Genomic DNA, 24074 nt, shown 5'->3' with positions numbered 1-24074 from the left:
ATTTGATCTTGCAGGCTTAATGATTTTTTTTGGTGGTATTGGGATAGGGCCTTATTTCTTGAGTGAATGTTGTTTCACTGAGCTCACCTCTACTCCCATTTTCTTGATTTCATGTGTATCTGTTTGTATGTATTTCTGTATGTAAATGGTATGCAGACCAACCCAGTCCTTGCTAACTTTGAAGGAAGTCACCTGGTTTTTATGCCAGAAGAACGGTTAATAATTGCATGAAAAATTTTATTCCAAGATCTGAATACACACCATTAGCTAAACTTCCCAGTTTAAATTTGTTAAATTTTGTATGTTGGGTGCCAAGGTAAAACCCAGGGACTTACACATGCTAAGCAAATCAGGTCCAGGTATTTTTTAAAAATAGAGTTTTGTTCAGTTCTCTTCCTAGCATTACTACAACTGCCATTTAGACTTTATACTTAATTTTAGTATATGATTGGGTTTAGTTATGAAACAGTTCATTGACCAAGGAGACATTCATTGGTTTATTCATTAAATCTGTTCAACTTTGTTACTGAATGCTACAACTGTCTCACATCCCAGGTACAACTATAGTTTCTGTATGTATTCTGTGGAATATACTAGTAGCCTTCTTTATGTTTGTTTGCTGAATAGACATGCTCTAGAAGGCTTTTGAATCTTATTTACCCTTTGGATTGCTTTAGGTAAAGCATACCTTTCATGGTAACATATGATCAGTTTTGTCCAGTTTTCCTTATTAGCCAACAAATGACAGAAGCATCTGAAGTTTGACTTTGATTAGCACTAATGATATATGCCAGGACAAGCCCGCTGTAGACAACACATGGAGTATTCAGAGTCCTGACCCTCATCATTTGGATAACTCCTGTGTGCTTCTGCTGTCTTCAGCCTGAGGATTTATAGGGTCAAACACTGTTTTTGGCTACAAGTCAATATCATAAGTGTATATTAATTTTGATCATAAACTGTATACTTGTGTATTTTTAAGTTAAAAATTTGTGAATTGAACTGATAAGAATCTGAATTTAAATACATTTGAATGTTTGACTTATTTTAAATTCATTTAAGTGAATGAAAAGTTACTGAGGAACAAAAAGTACATACTATTTTCTGGTCCAGCACATTTAACTTATTATCTTTTTAATATTTTATTCAAAAAGGGAGCAACTGACCCATTTTGACTAGACTCTGAGCACTGCGATGAGAAATAATGCTTTACATTGCTTTAAGAGATTTTCTGGTTTTAAGAATTAGTTTTGAGTGTTTAAATTCAAATTTGTTAGATCCTTTCTTTGTGATATTTCATAAAATACTGCAGTTTTGTTCGTGTGTGTCTTTTTTTTTTTTTTTAAGACGACAAGCCTACTGTTTAAAAACCAAATGATCTCTGTGGAGGGTGGTGGTGGTGGTGTGGGATTACTGGGAGAGAATAATACCTCACGGGGGAGGGGCTTTATTATGTCAAGAATTCAATTTTATATCGTATTTGTTTTTGTTTGATTCTCTTACTGCAATTCTCGGATTTCCTGTCTTACCAGATAACAGAATTGTTGTACAAGGATGGACGTTATTTGAAAGAGTCTCCAGGATCAACGGGTAGTGTTTCCATTAGATGATTGTAACTTATCCATAAACCCATTCTGTATGATGGTTGGGCTAGAAGGGTTACAGCAGTAAACACTCTGATTTTGAAAGTAAAATTTGAAAACATTTGGTTATAGTAATCTATATCAATAACTATATTTTGAGAGCTCTAAGTTATGTATGGTTTTATTTTATTTTATTTTTTTAAAGACAGAATGTGGCGACCTTAAGGCATAAATCAGCATTCCTGATAGCATCTGTGGAGATAGGGTTAGAAAACCAGTGCATCTCAGTGTCTGGATGATTTCAGTGTTTTTCAGGTGTGCTTAACTTCATGCATAAAGTAGGAAAAGGTCTTAGGTTTTTCACTTAAACACAATTTATTAACTAAAAGACATAATTCAGGCATTTAATGAAGTCAGGACTACATAGTTTCCTATAAGAAAGTACCTTTCGTGAAAGTTCAAGTCTCCTCTTCTGGCATTAACACATGGCCCTATGAATTTTATGCTTGAATGCATAAGAAAATTACTGTTGTTACAAAACATCTTTGTTAATCTTGGTTTTTCATTGGCTAATAGGCAGCTCTCCATGGGATTGCTTATCTGTTCATTAACAGTATTTTAATTTTCTGTGCTCGGTATTTATCAATCATTTTTATTGTCCACAAAAAGTTAGTGTAGAAATATGTGAAGACATTTATTTACACTCACCGCCTGTGCTTTGGACAGGAGAGAGTGAAGACCACTCCTGTCACAGAGCAGTGGAAAGAATAGATTGAAGTAAGATTCAGTACTGAAAAGCTGTCACTCGGCCTGAAAATAATTAATATTCCTTTCACTCACCAGTTACATGTGTCTTCTAAACCACATAGTCTCTGTGCCTCAGTGATCATTGTTGCCATTTCAGAGCCTCTCATCAGGGTGACATCTCACACCAAAATGATTTCTTATAAATTAATCTTGATAACATGACAGTCTCAGTAATTTTAGTAGAATGCTTTCTCTTGTTTTTTTCCGCAGAAGCTGTTGGCTATTTTCTTTATAACTTGATTGACAGCATGAGTGACTCAGAGGTACAGGCCAAGGAGGAGCATTTGAGACAATACTTCCATCAGCTGCGGGAGATGGTACCATTTCATTTTTGCTATAAAATGCTTGTCCTGCCTGACATGTATCTATTAGATTTGAAATTGCTGCTTTTAAGTATAACCAGACCACTTCTCAATGACATGCAAGAGTTAGAGACTTAAATTAAGTCTGAGATAATTTCTGTTAGACAAATTTCAATTTGGTTGTCTAAAACTCAGCGTTTTCTGTACCCCTCCCTTTCTTTCTCACAGAATATTAAAGTTTCTGAAAATATCTACAAAGGCATTCGTAATTTGCTGGATAACTACCATGTTCCTGAACTGATTAAGGTGTGTGAGTGTAATCACTCAAACTTTTATTAAATGCTCTATTTATATGTAAAGACTAGTTAAAATGTTACTTTAAAATATAATTTGGAGGGTCAGTTTTTGTTTTGTTTTTGTTTTTTTCTTCCAACAACAACTATAAAAATAAGGCTTTTCTTGATTGTTGGTAGAAACTGTTTACATATTAAAGGGTACATCTAAAACATTAATCATAATGGTTAATTGAGCATAAATAGAATTCCTGCAAATTTTTAGAAAGGTAGCATTAAAGTGAGGTGGGGCTTGCAAAATTTGCATTTGACATTCACGAATAATTTTTGCCTGTGTTTTCTGATTTTGTGCTAATTTAAATCCCAATTTTAGGATGTTAAGGTTCTGGTTGACAAAGAGAATGTGGATTCTCGAAAAGTAAGTAGTTTTGTTTTGTTTTTTAACCTTCTAATGAGCATTCACAATAGTGTCCCTCTTAAGTCATCTTGTATACCTGAGTTGGTTACACTGTTCCCTATCGTAGAAGAACCAACAGGTCTAGAATATTTGCCTATGATCTTAGAGAGCGTTATAAGCCCCTGGAGTCCACTCCCATCCACACACCCCAAGAGTAATATTCCTTGTAGCATTTATGACAGTTAAGAAAGGTAGCTGAGAGGAAGAATGGCTAAGAATGTATTTCCTTTTCATGCTAAACTTTTGTTTCTCCCATGCAGACTTCCCAGCTTACTTCATCTGATTTGGAATCAACTCTTAAAAAACTAAAAGCTGAAAATCAACCTATAGGAGATGTCCTAAAGCAGCTTATCTTACTGCTTTGTTCAGAAGAGGTAACCTTCTTTCTTGTTCACTATCTTAGGGTGAAAAATGCTATGTGGATCACAGTAAGTAAAACCAAATATGCTGTTTATGATTTTTACACTTTATTATTGTGTGTCATGATTGAGAACAGCGCAATTAAATGAAAGGTTAACTAATTTCAGCGACACCTTGAATGGCATGTTTTCGGGTTGCTGTAGTTTGTTTATGATAATCTGCAAAGTGAATGATAGTAACAGCCGTGATAGGTTTATCATACATGCCAAATGTCCTTTCAAGCCATGGCTCCGGTCTCTCATATCCAGATTGTCAAGCAACTGATACATACAGTAGTCATTTGCAAGTCAAATATAACGAGCTTGTTAATGCAGGATTGAAATTCCATTTTCCTGCTAGGAGAAAGCTTTCTGAGATAAAGGGTCCGCTCTTCTCCAAGCAGGCGTGCAGCTGCACTGTGTCCGCGTTAGTCTGCGGTGTGGACGCTCTCACTGCACTTGAAGTTTCAGGTGCAGGATGATTAGACTCATTTGCCTGTGAGTCTACGGAAGAAATACTGTGACTTTGAGATGATACCACACACCGTTACATTCTAAAACAGATTTTGTCACATTACTTGTGTACTGAACTATTCTGAGAAACTTTTCAATTATGTGTATTTCTGCCTCTGTAAATTACACTGCTTGGGCAGACTTGGGAAATATTGTACTAGTCTAATATTTAATTATAAATAAGAAATCTTAAGCGCTGTGCACATACCTAGGAGCAGAGTTAAGGGTATAAAGCCATTTATTTTTAAAGTACTGTTAACTTTTCCTAAACTCTGAACACCATAACAAAAAACATGTTATTTTTACCTTATATTCTTTTCTTGTTTTTCACTAAATCCTTTTATTTTAGAATATGCAAAAGGCCCTTGAAGTGAAAGCCAACTATGAGTCAGACATGGCTATCGGTGGCTACGCAGCGTTGATAAATCTGTGCTGTCGACATGATAATGCAGAAGATGCATTGAACTTGAAACAGGAATTGTGAGTACCTTTTACTGAAGCAGATCAGCAGATACAGAAATGCCCTTGGTGGAGTGCAGGGATTGGATGTTACTCTTACATAAAAACATGCTTTTGTTGCAGTGGTTTGTTTGTTCAAGTTTCATGCTAGAAGGGCGATCGTTAATTAAATCACGCTTTCTGTAGGGTTTTTTCAATTTAGTAAAACATTCTAGTTCTCCAAGCCAAGGAATGGCAATAGTCACTTTTCTTGCGATTGTAATATGTTTCCCTCTCTATGTAGTGTTGTATACAGAATCCTGCCTGTTCCCAAGACAGGCTTTTATGTTCCTTACTAATAGATTTATCACATGGAAGTTAGTAACTTTAGATGCTGAGTGTTTGTAGTGACAGCCAGAAGTGTCTTCATCGGCAGGTTCCCGTGTAGTGAGGCAGACAAAGTGTGGTTCTGCACTTCTACTTCTGCGGCCATGACTGTAATTAACTTTGAATTGATATGTGGTTCCAAATATGTGATGTGTCAAGGCCGGCATCACAACAATTCAAACTGTTTAATTAGCTTTTGGAAAGTAATAAAATGATTGTGACTGTCTCTTTTTTGGAGTTAATTAATATAACTGTGGCTTATTTTATAGTGACCGCTTGTATCCTTCTGCTGTTCTTGACACTACCAAGTATGTAGGCCTTGTAAAAGTGTTGGGAAAGCATGGCAAGCTTCAAGGTAAGCCCCAGGACATAGAAGGAATAGTGATGCCAGTTCTTGCCACTGGAATAACACATAAATTGATATTAGTGGTGTATCATGTCCTACAAAGTGCTTGGACACTTTGCATACGAATTTGCATGTGAATCCGACCAGAGCTGCATGGACAGTGTAGGCCATTAGTTTTAATGGAGTGGCAAGCTTGTCATTTACATTTGCACAGCTCAGTGCTTTTGCATTTCTACAGCTAGTTTTTATTAGCATTGCTGCTTGGATTGAGTTTGAAGATCATGACTTATGGCACAATTTGCTTATATGCCTCCACTAATGGCTTTGTTTTTGCTTAAAGAGATCTGAAGGCTGAACATAAAACCTGCAAATCTAACCTGATAGCTACAAATCTGAACTGTGTGGTTTTGTCTTAACCTTTAGTAACATTAACCAAATGTATATTTTAGTTGAAAAGTGAATTTGATTACATGGGTGTTTTACATGCTCTAATTTCCTCGTTGAAAAATTGCTAAGCCTAATAATACAATTAATTGCCCTTGATAATACAGTCTTTCTATTACACGTTCTTGTTGTTCCTGTCAGCTTTGTATTAGAACTTTATTCCCTCTGATTTTTAGAAGAGATAGAAGGGAAAATTATTTTATTTGAATGTTGACATTTTTCTTAGGAAGTCTTTCTAACACAAATTAATCTGCCTTTTAAAATCACTTTTGTAAAGTGGTCAAAACATTTGGTCTATGTAATAATTGAGAACAAACATTATAAAAATGCACTTATTCCATATCCTAAAATGTTTGTTTCTGCCTTCCTAATGAAGCTTAATGAATCTAATGTATTAACATGCAGTCTTTTGGAAAGCTTTCATTGGCTCCGCTTGGCTAATTAGTATCGACATAGCAAACAGGCCCTATCGGTATCAGACCATTAGTCTGGCTGTATATACAGTGTAAACACATCTTTATTATCTGGCCTCCTGACAAGCCATCTGCTGAAGAAACAATGGTGTGATTTAGCAGATGTTAGCTCGGAACGATAAAAGCATCCATTTAGGAGGATCTTACAGCTACAGGGCAGACCATACAGGGCTATGTGGTGCAGAGTGGGCACGCGGTCCCTATCTATAATTTGTAGTCAAAGTTGCAGGGAAATGATAAAACCATGCTATTGTGGATTTATAATTGTAGTCTCGTTTAGAAATGCAAGTAGTAATTAACTTGAAATCGGCATTATACACTAGAATTTACATTCCTGCCGGGCATGAAATGCTGTTTTAATAGCAGTTTGTTTTCCTACATGAAATTACCTAAGGGTCTTTTGTGTTACTTCATTGTAGATGCTATTAACATCCTAAAGGAGATGAAAGAGAAAGATGTTGTTATCGGAGATAAAACAGTCTTGTCCTTTTTCCACATCCTCAATGGTGCAGCTTTAAGAGGTGAAATTGAAACAGTAAAACAGTTGCATGAAGCCATCGTAATTCTTGGGTTAGCAAACCCATCCACCAACATAAGCTTTCCTTTGGTCACTGTGCATCTGGAAAAGTAAGTTAATTGGATTTTGGATTTTGGATGTTGGAATTATCAGAATGAACCTAATCATTTTGGGGTTTTCTCTATAAGGCCTGTGGTGATGTGGAAGCCTTGAGAGTCATTTGCTGAGGAGTGAGTGAACCAAGGTAGATCAGCTATCCCTTCAGGCACCAGCACCCGTCTCTGGTGACTCTTATTATTTTTAAGGAGCTTATTACAGTGTACATGAAATGGTGCCTATAATCTCAGCACTCTGGAGGTTGAGGCTGGAGCCTTACAGCAAGTTCAGCTCAGTCTGGGCTAGGTAGCTAGTGTTAGCTACAGAGCAACACCCTAACTCCAAAAGTGAAAAGCAAGTAAGGCACGGTAATAAAATCACATAAATAATAAAATAAAATAATAAAATAATAAAAGCACATGGGAGACAGAGGCTGGCATATCTCTGAGTTCTGGGCCAGCCAGGGCTATGCATTGAGAACCCAGTTTCTAAAGAAATAACTATGTAAATACAAAGGTTTGTCTCAAGTTTTGAGTCTAGTAAGTGCTGGTTGTTAGTGATTAATAAACAAGGAGGGCTGGAGAGATGGCTCAGACGTTAAGAGCACCGGCTGCTCTTCCAGAGGTCCTGAGTTCAATTTCCAGCAACCACATGGTGGCTCACAACCATTTATAGTGAGATCATGTGTCCTCTTCTGGCGTGCAGGCAGAACACTGCACAATAAATAAATAAATCTTAAAAAAAGAAAAAAAAAAGAATCAGGGATCTTCTGGAGTTTTCTTCTTAAACCCATGACTATTATCCAGGGAGCAACAGAGCCCTCTTCTGGTGTTTCTTCTCTATTTGCTATTCAAGTACATGTACCAGGACAGTTATTCCAGCTTTGAGAAATGTTTTCCTTTATGGAACAATGAATTTTGTTGGTAAGGCGAGATTTTCTGAGATGGAAATTTTTTCCTTTGCAGTGCCCTTCTTGGTTGGTGCCCATTTTAATGTGTTTGCAGAGTAAGTCGTAAATCAGTGTTCTTTCTAGTAAGGAAAGTGGCTGTGAGGCTGATTGGGCACCGCTTTACCTGCCTGTCATTTATTCGTGGCTTATTGTGGTTTGTAATCTGCTTATTTTGTAATTAGGGTTTTCTTGTTTTTCTGTGGTATTGTCCTGTCAATGCCAGAGAAAAGTGCTCTTTATATTGTAGTTCTCACTGTCTTTCATAATTTCTGGTAGTTTTAGTTTTATTAGGTAATATGCTAACTGTATGTAATCAGTGATAGTGTTGGGCATAAAATATAGAAGTGAAACTCTCTCTCCTAACTAGTTTCTTTTTAGGAAATGTGTATTTGTAGTGGACGTGCACATACCCAAAATAATTGCTTAGCTCTCCAATCATAAACAGTTACCAAGTTAGAAGATTGTACAGATCTTTACCTTCACAATCTCAGCGTTACATTCTTTTCAAGAAATAGTGATTCAAACAATTGCTGTGTTACTGAGTTCTCATACTCACAGCCAACTTTAAATAGAAATCCTATAATTAATATGCTTCCTGGTGGAATTTTTTGATTGTTTAAAAGGCCCATCTCTGCAAATTGCATGTGGAACTCTATACAGGGATTTGAAAGAAATGGGCCCAGTGCCCAGAAGAATTAGGCCCTCCTACACTACTGGGCAAAACCAAATAACTAACAAAGAAAACGAGGTCATGGCAGAAAAGTATCTTACAAACAGGAATACTTTGAAGACAGAGAAGACGTGAAAGTTTTCCAAAAGAGGTCTGCAGAGAGGGCTCCTGAACCAAGGGGAGTGAAAACAGCGTGCTCTGTGCTAACCTGGAGCACGCATGCTCCGTGCTTGTGCTTGTTTAGAACAGGCAGACATTTGTCGCTCTCACATTTGGCTGTCTTTGTCAACTGGGCTGAGGAAATCTAAGTCAGCACCTTTTTAAAAATGGTGTCATTGTATTCCAATACTTAGTGTTTACTTATGTGAGGTTTTTAATCGTTTTTCTATGGTTCTGCTTATTATTATTATTGTTGTTGTTGTTGTTGTTGTTGTCTTTACAGGGACAGTCTCCGTGACAGTATTCTGTTTGATCCATCATACTAAAAACATTATGTTGACTGCTTTAGATTTATGAGAATAATAAAAATTAAACAAAGGAAACATTATGTTTAAGTCACCCCCCTCCCCGAAAACCCTCTGGTAGCATTTTTAACAGGAAATACTGGGATAGAATACTGACTTTGAAACTTTTTTATTCAATTATGTTTTGCCGACTGATAGAAGATTGCTTAATTAATTCAGAATCATGACAAGTACCAGGATTAACTATACCAGGCTACCCAAATGGCTACAAGTGTTTGATTTGATTTAATAACATTGACTTTTCAGTAATATCGCATAATTGGCCTCAGCAGATTATGAGCTCATCTGCAAAGTGAGCCTTATTTATTCAAACTTGGAATAAAATTATGAAAAAAATTTCAGATTGTCATTTTAAAGATGTCCATTATTTCATTTAAAGACAAGCATCTTTTCGGCATGTCTCTATAAAAGACTTTAAAGGGGTTATCATTTTCATATTTCAGTTCTAAGGCAAGTTGTTAAGATACTGTTGACTTTTATTTTGAATTGACTTTTCCAGTATTTGGCTAAAACAGAGAGGAAATGATACCGTGTTACCTTGTGTTACTTGTAGACTGTAAAAATGCTTTTGTGGGTTTAGAAATAATGGGTTTTGTTTATATGCATTTGACAAGGGAAACCAAGATAGTCATGGGTTTACGTAACTATAAAGAATTCGGTAAACTAACCTCCTTTTATGCTGTCCACATAGTAATACTTAACATTGACCAGAAAAGAAATGGAGCTACATTTTTGTGTGTTTCTTATTGTAACAGTCCTTAAGCCCTTTATCTTTATGTAGTCCAGTAGAATGTTCCTTTAAATGTTTTGTTTTATTGTACATTTTATCTATTTTATTCAATTCCCGATTGACTTTGGGAGATGACAGAGGTCCTGTTATTAAAGGAGAAAGAACTTGTTAAAATGAGTTAAAAGAGCTTCTGAGTAGTCATCATGTTCTGGTAAGGGAAATGAAATTAATAAAAACGTATGATGCCTCGTATGATCCATTTGGTTTTGTTGCATGTGGAAAGCGTCTGAGGCTGTTTAACTGAATTATCTGAGACAGATGATCAAAGCGCTGGCATTTCTGCTCTCCATTAAGGAGTTCGTGTATGTGTGCTGATTTGTGCTGTAACCGAGAGATCGTCTCACTGCTCTTCCCAGAGCTCTTGCTAAATTAATAGTGAGTTCTTCATAAATGTCACAATTTCCCTAAGACAAACTTGTAAAAATTTTAATTTTGAAACAGTGTTGCCTGGCTACTTATATGTTACTTAAATGGGAGGCACACTCCTAAAATGCTGGTTATTCTGTGGTAAACACTCCCTTCAATTTGAGCATCTTCATTTGTATTGGATACTTTTATTATATGTGGGAATGCTTGCCTTCCAGAGTAAAACTCTTTATATGTTGAAAGGAAATTAAGGAGGCTTGGCTCTTTTACTCCATTATTGCAATTAAGAATTTAGCATCATCAAGTGCCACAGGACAAAAGTGTTTCATCTGCCCTGGGGGGACAGGACAGTGATAAGATGATTCTTCGTCAAGGATCATTGGGTCGTAATTAAGTTACATTCATGGCTATTGCTTTTTGAAGGATGATTGGTAAATGACAGGCTTCATGTGCTTCTTACGGACAGTGTGCTGTAAGGTTTTTTTTCCTCCCTCTGTCAGAAAATCCTGTTGAGCCTGATAATGTAAATGTGGCATTTTACTCTGAACAAAAGAGCAGGGAAATGAGCTATCTTGTCTAATCATTCAGTTGTTTAACACCGACTTCCAGTTTAGACTCAATTGGCTGGAAAGCACTTGACATGTGAAGTTAGTGCTGTTCCCAGCGCATGTTTGAGTAAATTTTAAAGTAAGTGACAGCTAAATTGTACCTAGGGAAATTACAAAGCCTTCAACACAGTTAATTTTTTTGGGAGGATTAGTTGTAATTGCAACACCAGTCTCCTTGAAGATTTCTCATTTATAGATGATGAACAGGGAGAAAACAACAACAAAAAACCCAACCATTTATTTGGCTCTTTGAAGGTGCTGGTCCTCTTGACAGAACCGTTTTTGGGAAGGCGATGGTTCCTCCTGATCTGCTTGCCTCCATTCTAAATATAGTTGTTTGGCTTTTGTTTGTTGGTTTGTTTTACATGCCTCCCGCCTCTACCTTGATCTGCTTGTCTCTAGTGATTTAGATTCCAGAGCTGGTCAGTCAGTAAGCCCTTCAGGAGATTGCTACTTCGCTAATACTTTATACATAACGTTGAAGTACTTTAAATTAAAAACCAGTATTTGTCATTTTTTGTTGCTTAAATTATATGTCTACCTTGGATTTGAAAGTTACTTCCTACAGATGTCTGAGGAGATCAAGCTGAAAGCTAAAGCTGTGAATGGATAGTTGTTACAGTTGTAGAAGTTCAGAGCTGTATGGAACACATGTATGGCAGCATTGTGAAGGGCTTTCAGTGAGGAGAACTTGTCTCTGGTAGCTCAGGGAGACATTTCTGAGATGGGCAGGTGCTTCCTATGGCTATGAGTTTAGCCAGCTTGCACCTGATCTCATGTATGTTCTGTTATTATTATAGCACACCTTAATTTCCTATTAAAGACTAAAATAGTGGGGAACATTAGATTTGCCATGTGAGTAAGCATCAGAGTGCTTTTCTTAAAATTCTGCACACTATTGCAAATATATAGTTTACATGTATAGTCATTTTCTTAAAAATGAAATATAGATTAAATATTGAGTGGGACATTCTGATTAATAAATGTGACTTTAAGTTTTGGAATTTCTAGATGTGTGTCCTATTAGGAATATATATGTATCCTTAAAATTTAGAATTATAGAATCATTTTATTCTCTAGTTTTATCTTTATGTCTAATGATTTGATAACACTTTTAAGTTTGTGTTAGTCAAAATAATGCTTTTCAAAACTAATTGCTCTTTATTAACATTGTTTTAGGTCTGAGAATTATTTTATGTGGACCCTCAATCTGTATTTTTATAATGAGATTTCTGGTCTTTAAAGCTAGTTCAGATATGTGTGTGAGTTATCTGGTTTGTGAAAAAACAATAGCTGGAATTGTTTTTGTGGAGTAAACATTACAATTGTATACAAAACCCCAGGAACATAACAGACTTGAAATAACAGACTGAAAGTTTTGAATATAGATTTAACATTAAAAGATTGTGTTCAAAGGACTGTTGTCTGTGAACACAGTTTCCAGTCATGTCTGTGAACACAGTTTCCAGTCATGTCTGTGAACACAGTTTCCAGTCATGTCTGTGAACACAGTTTCCAGTCATGTCTGATACAGCAGTTGAAGCAGTCGTGCAGGACATGTTGGTTGCAGAGCTGCCAGTGTGCTGCTTGTCAGTGTCCCGTTATACATTTTGTGTAAGAAGTTACTCTTCCTTTTTTAATATGTTGCTGTTGTTAGTGCTGCATTCTATCTAACACGAGTGGTGTTGAGTGTACATGTGACCCTAATCAGCAAAGATTAGAACCATCTGGGGACCCGAGGGACCCGAGTTCAAGCCTACCTGGTACAGCGCTCTTCAGCTGAGGGTCAAAACCTGGAGTCCTGTGAATGAACAGGTTTTCATCTCCTATCGCCTGAAAAGATCAGGATGGCATAAAAGACACGAGGAATGTAAACTTTTATATATTAAGTGACACCAGCCACCCAGAGGTACATGTAGACTAGACAGCAAGGAACCAGCTTGCCATTTACTTTATTTCTGACTTAAATCCAATTTGTAGAGAGTGTTTTGTAGATTGGATTTACTCTGTCAACAGCTTAAGGAATGGTAACATTGGTGTCCAAAATTACTAACAAATGTATGAATTATTTCCATATTTCTATTCTTTATTTTTGTTGTTCTGAACATGTATAATCTTCAGAAGCATATATTTGGAGACCAAGGACTATTAGAATGTCATTTTGATTGACAGAACAATTATTCATTTATTGATAGTTTTGACCTAATGCAGAGGAAATACAGTTGAGACATTGCTGTTCTAGTTTGAAAGTTGATCTGAAAAAGCAGGTCTTGCCATTTAGAAAAGTGGTATGTGTTAGTTTACCTTTTACAAATGTGTTCTAGTTTTCCATGAAGGAGGATTATAGAAAGGCAATAACTGAGCCTGTGTGTGAAGCAAAGGAAAATACTGATTACATGAAGCTCTGTAGCATATGTGGTAGCTACTATAGCATTTCCTTCATATGACAGTAATCTAGCCTGCAACATCCACTTTTGGTTTTGAAATTAACCTGCAATTTAGTCTTCACCCCAAATGACAAAAATTCAAATGACTCAGTGGGGTGCCAGAAGATGCACTGTAAACAGGACTTGGTGCTGGGTACGGCAGACTTCCCTTCACAGAGGGCTCATTTCTTATGTGTCAGCATCGTCACAGGGAACACTTTTGTGTCCTTTACTTTCTTAGTACAGTTTAAAATCTTAATCTACATAAAATAGTAATCTCATCTAGGGCAACCTACCACTTGTATAACGGACAAAGTGTAAGGCTTTTAGTAGTAGTTTATAAAAGGTGGTCTTCTGTGAACTGTTGGCATGTGTAAGAGAATACGATCTCCAGAAGGGGTGTCTCTGATTGTCACCAAGTATACTTTTTGTCTGTATCTTGAACTGTGCTTTAAAAATAATTTCTTGTGTTTTCTTTTTAAATATTATCATTATTATTATAATTATTGGTTTTTCAAAATGGGATTTTTCTGTGTAGCCTTGATTGTCCTGGGCTTGCTTTGTAGACCCAGCTGGCCTCGAACTCACAGAGATTCACCTCCCAGAGTGCTGAGATTACAGGCATGTATCACCAAGCCCGACAAATACTATTTTTGTTTTTTTTTTATAATTTTAAAAAAATTTTATGTGTGTGTTTTGTCTGTGTGTATGTTTGTGTGAGGGTGTCAGGTCGCCTGGAACTGAGGTCGCAGACAGCTGTGATCTTCACAGAGTGCTGGGGACTGAACGTGGGTTCCCTGGAAGAGGTGCTGAGACATCTTTCCGGCCCCATGCCCTCTTGCTCTCTCTTTTTTAATGTGTGGTCTCTTATAACAAATGATGGCTTGGGAGCGGTGGTAGTGCCACACCGCAGTATATGGTGCTTGGACTGAGAGCACGAGGCCCCAAGCCTGCCTCCAGTGCCTCTGCATGCGTATGCTTCAGGCAAAGCCATGAGTCTAGAGCCCTCATTAGCTGTCTCTTAAAAAAGGTGTGGGGGCCACTGACCGCCAGAATTGTATCTGATACCTCTATGGCTCTTCCAGGGCTCTTCACATTGTCCTTTCAAAGAGAAAAGGTACTTTTGAAGGCCCACGAAAATATCTTTCAACATTCTTAAGAAGCTTTGACTTAATGAAATACCCTTTCTTTAAGTACTACCTTGAAAAAGGCGCCATGACTTAAAATGAAGTGGTTTTTTCAAGTTTGCCTTCTAAAGACAAAAAGTTTAGAGTTGTATGTCCACTGATCAATAAGTATATCCTAATCTGAGGAGGAAGTATTTTTGTATATCTGAAACCTGGGGCCACTTCCTACTCACCCAGTAAGGCTGTGGGATGAAAAATACTAATGCTAAGTGCCTGCATATGGCTAAGAGCTGAACACAGCTTCCCAGTCTGAAGCTGTGGACAGTCACAGCGGAACCTACAGTAGTGGGGGAGAAGATGTGACACCAGTCCTTCCTTTTAAAATGACAGCCTGATACCAATTTAGTATACAGTCAGATTGTATATGTAACAAAATCAGAGAATGCCTTTGTCCTCTTCAACGCCCTCCCCCCAGGGTAAGAAAACTGTTTAGGAAACAAAGTAATAAAGATAAAGCAGGAAAAGTTCAGTTGTTGACAAGTTTCTTTGCTCATTATATATATATGTCTACATTGTTTCTGGAGCCTAAACTGAATTTGATGCCTTTTCCTCATTGTCAACTTATTTTTCCAAGGGATGATTTACCTGCTGCTCTTGAAGCCAGCATTGCCTGCCAGGAAAAATATAAAGTATTACCCAGGATGCATGATGTCTTATGTAAGCTAATAGAGAAAGGCAGAACTGATTTAATCCAGAAAGGTTAGTAATTGTCAAATATCTTTTCTTTCTTGCATCTTTAATCTAAATATAGAGATGGGAAAGGAAAATATAAGAGCAGACAAACAGCTCCAGAGAAACTGTTATACTTCTGAAAGGAAGTGATTCTAAATAGAGAAACCCTCTGGTTTTCAGTATCTGTTCCATTGGGTATTTTGTCCCTCTGTTATTTCATATGCAGTTTACTTGTTGGTGATCTGCTTTTGTGAATGTGTAATTTTTAATCTTACCCTCACTGATTCTCTTTAGAGCTAATCTTCAGTATGCCGTCAATATGTGCTATCAGACAAGGACTATGACTGTAAATTAGATAAAGCTACAATCTTAATAGTCTCCATATTTGTTCTTTTTTTATTTATCTAGAATTCATGATACTACCTTCTTATGTTTCCCTTCTGACCTATGTGTTTCCCCTCCTCTGCTGTCTAGCAATGGATTTTGTGAGCCAAGAACAAGGTGAGATGACAATGCTGTATGACCTCTTCTTTGCCTTCCTGCAGACAGGAAATTACAAAGAGGCCAAGAAGATCATTGAGGTATGATTTTTAACTTTGCCATTTTAATGTACAGCTATTTAGACTCTTAATTAGAATACATTTAAATTTTTTAACCTTTAATTATCCTTGTTCTGATTCATGTTAATAGAATTCAATCCCAATAACAATGGGAGGAGGGTGGCCCGGCCAGCGTTGTTGTATATAATTACAGTTCAGAAAAGGCAGTGTGCTTGTATATGGAATTTGTTTCCTCACTTTGCTGACTTCACTGTTATATATCAAAATGATATTTGCATATTAAATCTTGAATTGTGAAACAATTAAATTAAACTGGTATTCCTGGGTGTAAAGTTGCTAATCCTCTTTGCCAAAGAATTCTTTGTTCTTAAAAGCAGTAAAATTCAATTTACTGCAGACCAAGCTCAGATTTATTTATAATGCTTGTCTACAAGTTAATCAGCCAAACAAGTGCTTTCTGCAATGATTTGGCATTTAATTTAAATTTTCTTTCTTCCTTATTTATGTTTTTTTTTTTTTTTTTTTTTTTTTTTTGTCCCCACTATGGTAAGCAGCTTACAGGGACTAGGTGGCAAACCTGGCCTCTTTAGGATTAGTATATTTTATCTAGGCTTTACTGAGTTTTTTCTTACTGGAGTTGATAAGGAAAGGCTAATGTAAGTCTGTCCACATGGTGATTAATTTCATTATCAAACAGTCCTATGTCTAGTAAGAAAACAGTCCACAGAAAGTAGACATGGTGCAGTAAGAAGACTGACGGCCTGTTATTGAAACCACTGCTTTATGAACACCTAAGAAATCACATTGCTGCAAGTCATGTTTTCCTGGACCCCTTTCTTTTTCTAAAAGTGTACAGGGTCCCAGGTTGGCTGTTGGTCCCCTGGTCATGGAACTGAAGATGTAGGTGAGGGACCCAGAAGTAATCGGTCTATTTCAATTTTGTCTGTTTTTTCATGACAGGGTCTCACTATATAGGTCTGGCTCTTGGAACTCGATTTGTAGACCAGGCTGCCTCTGCCTCCCAATTAGTGGGATTAAAAGCATGGGCTTTCATGCCAGGCTTGTATCTTCAAATGTTCTTAAAGACGAGAAAAATGTAGGAGAGGAGATTGTGAAATAAACTCAGAGCTTTCTTCGGTTTCTCTGTCTTGTCTGTCCGCATACACTGGTCTTAGACGGTGCTTCTAAACTCAAATGGTTAATTTGTATTGTCTAGAAAATGGTGTCGGTAGATCTGAAGGTGAAAGCCCTGTCTGCCTTCTGGGTCTACTGTTCTGTCTGTGTGGCAGGGTGTCCCTGCGAGTATGGCTCAGTGTGTGCGTGGTATCGTGTGCGGTGTGACTGCAAACAGTCTGTGCCCCTTGCTCTGCAGTGTGGGCAGAACCCGACAGAAAATGCCTGAGGCATGAGAGTGAGTTTCCTTTGGCATCTATTAAACTTTCCTAAGCTGCTTTATCTATAAGAGGGAATGTAATGACTGTCTTTTAAGACTCAATCACATAATGTGTGTAAAGCAGCTTGTGTAGTTTTTGGATTATGGTGAGTGATCAATAATATTAATTCTCTTTGCCCCTCAAAGGTAGGGATTTTTTTGTCCCCTTTATTGTACATAATTTCATTGTGAAGCTTAATATGAGGTACAGAAATGTCACATAAATAGGCAAGACTGTTTTTTAATACTTTAGAACTTCGCCCATATGGATCAGGTAGGAATGACTGTTTAAAAAAAAAAAAAAAACAACAGTGGATGTGTATATAAAATTGTTCAGTGGATAAAGAATTGTGTGGAGGGGTTGAGGACTGGCTCAGTGGATAAGCGCTTTCCTTGCATCCCAGCACCCAGGTAAAAAGCCTGGTATAGCAACATTTGCCTGTAATCCCAGCATTAGAAGGCTGAGGCAGGAGAATTCCTGGGGGCTGCTGGCCAGCCAGGCTAGCTAATCAGTGAACTCCAGGTTCAGGGGCAGACATGGTCTCAGGAAATGAGGTGGCCTCTGGAGTCAACTATGGAAGGAACTTTATTCACCTGTTTCAGTTGTTGTTCCGGAGGCTAACTGTCTGTTTCCCTGGAATGTTTTCTGCCTCTGAGACTTACTGCTTAGTATGTTCACACTTTCTTGTTTTTACTGAGCTCTGGATTGGCTGGGCCAACTCATCTCTTCTGGCTCAAGCTCCTCTCCCAACTAATTCTATCTGGCTTTTTCTCTTGGTCCCTGAATTGCTCTGCTTACCCTCCAGCTAACTTCAGCAATCCTTCCTAATCTTCTGGCTCCTTCTCATTCTCTGGTTTATTCTGTCTTCCTCTGTATCTCGCTTGTTCTCTCATTCAACCTTTCTCTGTAAAACCTTCAAAGTAAAACTGCCTCCTCTCTTCCCTCATTCTCTGTGTTGCTCTCTTATGTAGCTTCCCTTTCCTCTCGTGAGAGTTGGGCGAATTCTATTCTGCCAAATCCTTTTCTGTTTCATCACTTTTCCTGCCACTCAGTTAAACATCATTTTCAAACATGGGTGCTTCCTTCTACAGAAAAAAAATTTACCTTGATTTTTTTTTGGGAGATTAAAGGTGTGTACCACCACACCTGAACCTGAGTTTTTTGTTTGTTTGTTTGTTTTTTTAACCTGAAACTTACTCTATACCAGGCTGGCCTTGAACTCAGATCTGCTTGCCTCTGCCTCCTGGATTAAAGGCGTGTTTGTATTCCAGCCGAATCACACAGACCTATAGACCTAGAAGTTCTTTTGAATGTGCTCTCTTGCCAGAACAGCCATGTTCTGAATTAAAATTTCTCTACAGTCAGCCTCTGGCCTCCACACATAACAAGCATGCACACACAGAGAAAAGTAAAAAATAACTCAGTAGAACCATGGCAATGGTCAGGGCAAGAGGGGACAGTAGGGTGTGTGATATGTGAGAATATTTATTAAAGGTCTATCTTAGTGATGAAACTGAATGACAAGTTTGTTTTGGTTTTGTTAATTGTTTTGTGGCTAATGGAGGTTAAGTTTTGGTAAGGATTTGTAACTTTGTTATTAAAGTTAAAGACCTAAAATTTTCAAGTGACAAGAGGTATAAGTATTGAATTTATAAATAACGTGGCCTGTTTTGTTTTTAAAATTTGCCAGTGTGGATCCATATGCTATGTGCTATGGAGTATTTTAACATAGACTTGTGTTATATTTCTATACATAGATGTTTATAGGAGGTTGAATTATAGCTGGATTTTAAAAATATCTTAGATATTTTCTGAATTTCTACAGTGACTAGTTTCTGAAAATTGTTTTCTTCAAGTGGAAAAAGAATGAGAAAACAATGAAGTTAAATAGTATGAGTCTTTAGGAGCTGAAGTAAGACTCCTTGAACAGCAGATTGGTGTGAAGGGTGATTTTTGTCTATAACAGGAAAGTGTTGACTGACTTGAGGAATGTATTTGGGGAACAGGGGTGAGTATTTTGGAAGAGGCATCCCTGCCCCATAGGGAATAGGTTTTCAGGGGGAATAGGTGTGGAGGAAGTAGTGGCATTTAGGCATTGATGAGCTTCGTAGCATTAGGAAGCAGACAGAGGCCTGAGAAGCTTTAGCAGGATAGATTGCTTCCAGCTGTTAGAGACCCTCGGGGACAGAGTAAGGAGATGGAGCTGTAAATTCCAAGTGTAACAGATTCTGGCTGCACACAGGGATTCTAGGTAGGTTGGCGGGTGGGCTATTGAGATTAATAAGGATCTTGGGGTCGTGGGCATGGAGATTTTTTTATGGTAATACTCAGGGTAATGACCTCAGTTAACAGTAGATCAGGTGACTTAATGGAGGCTGACTCCTGTGCAATACAGCATCTCCTCCCATGAGTGGTACACGTGCCTTGGCTGTCATCTGAAACCTCCTGCTAAGGTGATTGCTAGCATCTAAGCAGCTTCCTTCCTTAACAAATATTGGTTATGTCTTACAGTGTCATCATTGAGATGGACCCTTTGAAAATGTGTTGCTGTCAGGGAGAGTGCTGTAGCAAAGAGCTACTGTAGACTAGGTATTTCTAAGGGACTGTTGGTGTCTGCGGGGAGGACTAAATGGTGAATTGGGAGCTGGCAACGTAAAATTATTCCAGGTCAAGGAGACCGACAGTACAAAGGTCCCGAGGAAGCCGTCCATGCTTACTTCTTGGCTGTGCCTCTCAGAACATTTACTAAATAAATAACATGAGCAGTATGTTACCTAGGATGTCCATGCTTGTTCAGCACTTACTCAGTGTCAGTTTGTTCTCTGTAGCATCTTCCCTGTGCTGAACTCTTTTCCCTTTACCAACTCATCCTCTATAGACTCCACTTCCACTGTTCTTGTGGGTTTTTTTTTTTTTTGTATTTTTTTTTCTCATTTATTGTTTGATTCATTTTACATCCTTGTAGCCCCTTTCCTCCTCCCCTCCCAGCCCCACCCTCTCTCCCTCAGAAAAGGGGCGCTCCCTTCCCCATCCGCCCCATGTCATCAAGTTGCATCAAAATTAAACGTGTCCTCTTTCCTGTGCCCTATCAAGGCAGTCCCGCCAGAGGAAAGTGATCTAAAAGCCATCAAGCGAGTCCATGTCCGATGCAGTCCCCACTTCCCTTACCAGAGGACCCACTTGAAGCCTAAGCTGACTATCTGCTACATCTTTGTAGAGGTCCTAGGTCCAGTTCATGCATGTGCTTTGTTGATGCAGTCTCAGCAAACCCCTCTGGGCCCTGGTTAGTTGGGCCTTTTGTTTTTCTTACAGAGCTCCTGTCACTTCCAGGTCCTTTTCTCTTTCCTCCTACTATTCCCTAAGATGCCCTATGCATTGACCAATGTTTGGCTGTGAGTCTCAGTATCTGTTTTGAGGCCCTGCTGGGTAGAGGCTCTCAGAGGACAACTCTTGTCAGGCTCCTGTCTGCAAGTTTAGCTGAGTTTCCTTCATAGTGTCCAGTTGTCACTTTCCAATAGGGTGGGTCTTTGGTTGGGCCAGGCATCAGTTGGGCATCCCCTCAAGAAGACTAGTCTAGTTACAGGATGTCCTCTTCAGTCTCTGTGGTCTCTGCTTAACTCCCCCTCATATCCTGCCAGGAGCCTACCCTGACTTAGGTCTCCAGCTTGTCACAGAGATGTCCCCACCCTCACTTCCGCCATTCTTACGGTACATTCTGGAATGGCCTGTACCATTGAGAACATGTCACAGCTTACTTGGTTATGTCAGGAAGTGAAGTCAGTGAAGTGTACTCTGTTCCTTGCTCTACTTATCAGTTGTACTCCCACCCCGCCCCATATGTAGAGCCAAGTAGAAATTACAGGTCTTGTGAGGTGGTGTATGACTTTAATCCCAGCACTGGGAAGGCAGAGGCAGGTGGAACTCTGTGAGTTTGAGGCCAGCTAGGTCTACAAACTGAGTCCAGGACAGCCAAGGCAACACAGAGAAACCCTGTTTTAAAAAACAAACAACAGCAACAGCAAAAAATTACAGGGTCTTATTTTTAAAATATGTCAAGTATAAAGACTCAATTTGAATATTTACTCATCTAGTCATGTCTGTGGCCTTTGTGGCCATTTATTTTGGTTATGTATAATTAGAATTAATGAGTTTATATATCCTACTTAGTACTGCACTGTAATCAACTACTGCTTCATTTCCCTATATGAAATTCGTTAGAGGCTTCTCTAAGCACTTTAAGGATCATATTGTTTCATTGTATAAATGAAATACAATTGATTTGTTTCTCCCTCGAGAAAAATTTTTGCTCCTTGGCTTGAATTGTCATTGGCATTCACATTCAAGGGCATTTTCAGTTTTATACCATTTTCTTCAGGTGGTTTCTTGGCAGTCAGTTAATCAAGACAGAAATGTTTATACAGGTGAACACAACCGCTCTCCCCCTTGTGGTTCATCATATTAGAGATTTAAGTAGAAACCAGGTCTTCCAAGTTTTAGCCTAACATTCATTTTTAGAAATTTTGATCAAAGAAGATGGTATTCTCTGTAAAGAGAGAAAAAGGTTCCCTAATTTCTTAAAGTTACAGTTTAAGTACTTACCTTCCAGCACAGTCATAATTACAGAGCATAAAATGTGCTTTATCTAATCTACTTTATTTCAAGACTGGAAATTAAGTCCAGGGGAGATGACATATACAAGTGGAAAAAGTTAAATAAGAGTATGAAATTTTGCACAGCTTGGAAGGGTTTTGTGAAGAAGCCTGCCAGGTGGCCTCCTCCTTAGCCTTCTAGGTGGTCCAGTAGTCACTCACCGCTTGGCCAGGGGGCAAGAGCTGCAGCGGTCCTGTCAGAGATGAGTGCTCTGACCTCTTTCCCCAGGACTCAGGCCTGCATCACCAGCTAGACAGTGTCACCACACTTGAGTGGTCGTCATGTACATCTGCACATGAAGCTCACAAAACAGCTCCAAGAAACAAAGAAATTGAGGGTCAGAATATAGGTTTTAAGGGCAGGTAGTGGCAGCCATAAAGTTTGAAATTGGGACAGTTTCCATTTCCTGTGGGTTATAGGAAATTGTTCGTTTGAGCTGCTCTTTAAGTGTGAATCTGAAGATTTTAGAGGAAGGGACAAAGGCTATAAGGCTCGCTGAGTGCCGTGGCACCACTGTCCTCCCGTGTCTGTCCTAGCTGCAGGGATCGGGATGAGCTGGCTTTGCGGAGCCCTGTATATAGCACTTTGCTTTCTGTTAGACTAGCTAGCGGGGTTGACTCTGGAGTGTGCTTTACTGATGTCAGTTTTCTTTTGCCATTCCGTTGGTATTGGCAATCAAAATCCAAATTTACCGTCTCAGTCTAATTTAAGTTCAAATGAAGTAAAGGTTGAAACACAGTAGAAAAAAATTATCCTGTCCTTTCACTTGAAAATGATTTTATATTTATCTTTATTAACATGCATAGATGTTTGTTGCGCCCGTTGAGTAAAGTAATGACATTATTGAATAATGAAGGTATTGTGTTTAGCTTTCTGTCTGTGCAGGTGAGCCCAGTGTTGCATGGACCCGCAGAGCGCTGTGCTGTGCAGGGCAGTAACTTGGTAGAAACAAACATTGTAGGCTTTCTATCAGAATGACTATTTTGCCTTGCCGCTTACACATTAAATAAATGTGTAAGAAAAATCAGGAAGAACTAGAGGTTACCTCGTTATTTTAATGTGCATTAGCTGGCCTTTGATGTTATATTTAACGTCCCAGTCAGGATTCAGTTCTTTCCATGTTTCTATTACATTTTTTTATTGCTGCTTTCAACTGCAGTGTTTAAAATTCAGTAAGATGCTCAGAGGTAAGCCAGAAGCGTTGGCTGTTCCAGCAGCCTAGGAGATTTAGTTAATCTGACCTAGATGTTCTTTTGATGATTGAGATTTATATATGAAAACAGTTCTCAATTTCAAAATGAAACACGGAGATGTAGCATATAAGTCAGCTGTCCTGCCAGCCACAAGGATTAATCAGCCCTGAACAGGAAGAGTTAGCGTGAACTTGCGTTGTTCAGATCTTTTGGATTTGGATCAGTAATAACATTGGAGTTGTAAGTGAATGTAGCTCTTGCATTTTGCCATGTTCTAAAGAGGATTGTTTGTTCTATTTCAAGGGCTTTCTATATACGTTGATGTTAATTTCATATCCATTATGATGGATGTGGCAATGCAGATATGAGGGAATCCTTGAATACAGTCCATGTCTAGATGTTGAGGTTAATATTTAAAAGTGTGTTTTAGTGTTCACTTTATTCAACATTTGACTTTATACCGTGGAATACTTAGGGTACACAACTTAAACTCTACCAGTTTTCTGTCTTGTGACCCAAGCTACAAGATGGTATTTTCTGCATAAGCTCTTCATTAACATTGTGCAGTGTGTTTGTTCTTAACTAGAACTACTGGGACACAGAGTGTGGTGGGGCGCTCCTGTAGTCCACCGGCAGGAGAGGCTGAAGTAGGAGGATCGCTTGAGTCTAGGAGTGGAGGTCAATCAGGTCAGGACCCTATCTCTGAAAATACCAGTACTCCTTCCTGGGCTTTATAAATAAGCAATGGCCTTCTAGGGACACCTGGCTTCATCAGCAACAGTGCAGAGGACAGGCACATCTAGGGTGGCATGCAGCCAGGGCAGATGAGTATGGAGTTGTCTTATCTGGACACTGTGATTGAAATGTAGTGTTCCGTGGTGAAACCCTCTTACAGATGATGCAGATGCTGTCATTACAGGTACAAATCCTTGGAATTATGTTGAAATGGTTTGTCTTTTACTCCCATTATCCAACATTGTGAAATATGTGTT

The 24074-nt window shown here is 38.4% G+C and overlaps 1 protein-coding gene across 1 annotated transcript in view; it reads left to right on the top strand.

Moving 5' to 3' along the window:
- Nucleotides 1-24074, top strand: part of Lrpprc (leucine rich pentatricopeptide repeat containing) — a 79952-nt gene that overhangs the window by 30941 nt on the left and 24937 nt on the right. Inside the window, exons 16-25 of the mRNA XM_055619048.1 lie at nt 1533-1590; nt 2601-2707; nt 2921-2998; nt 3359-3403; nt 3703-3816; nt 4703-4833; nt 5448-5533; nt 6861-7068; nt 15149-15273; nt 15721-15827. Of these exons, the coding sequence (XP_055475023.1) occupies nt 1533-1590; nt 2601-2707; nt 2921-2998; nt 3359-3403; nt 3703-3816; nt 4703-4833; nt 5448-5533; nt 6861-7068; nt 15149-15273; nt 15721-15827 (1059 nt within the window). The remainder of the gene's footprint in view (nt 1-1532; nt 1591-2600; nt 2708-2920; nt 2999-3358; nt 3404-3702; nt 3817-4702; nt 4834-5447; nt 5534-6860; nt 7069-15148; nt 15274-15720; nt 15828-24074) is intronic.

This window comes from Psammomys obesus, unplaced genomic scaffold (assembly GCF_907164565.1).
Source record: "Psammomys obesus unplaced genomic scaffold, mPsaObe1.curated_primary_1811, whole genome shotgun sequence".
Taxonomy (NCBI): domain Eukaryota; kingdom Metazoa; phylum Chordata; class Mammalia; order Rodentia; family Muridae; genus Psammomys; species Psammomys obesus.
The sequence above is the reverse complement of the archived record's forward strand: the minus strand, read 5'-3'. Positions and strand labels throughout refer to the sequence as shown.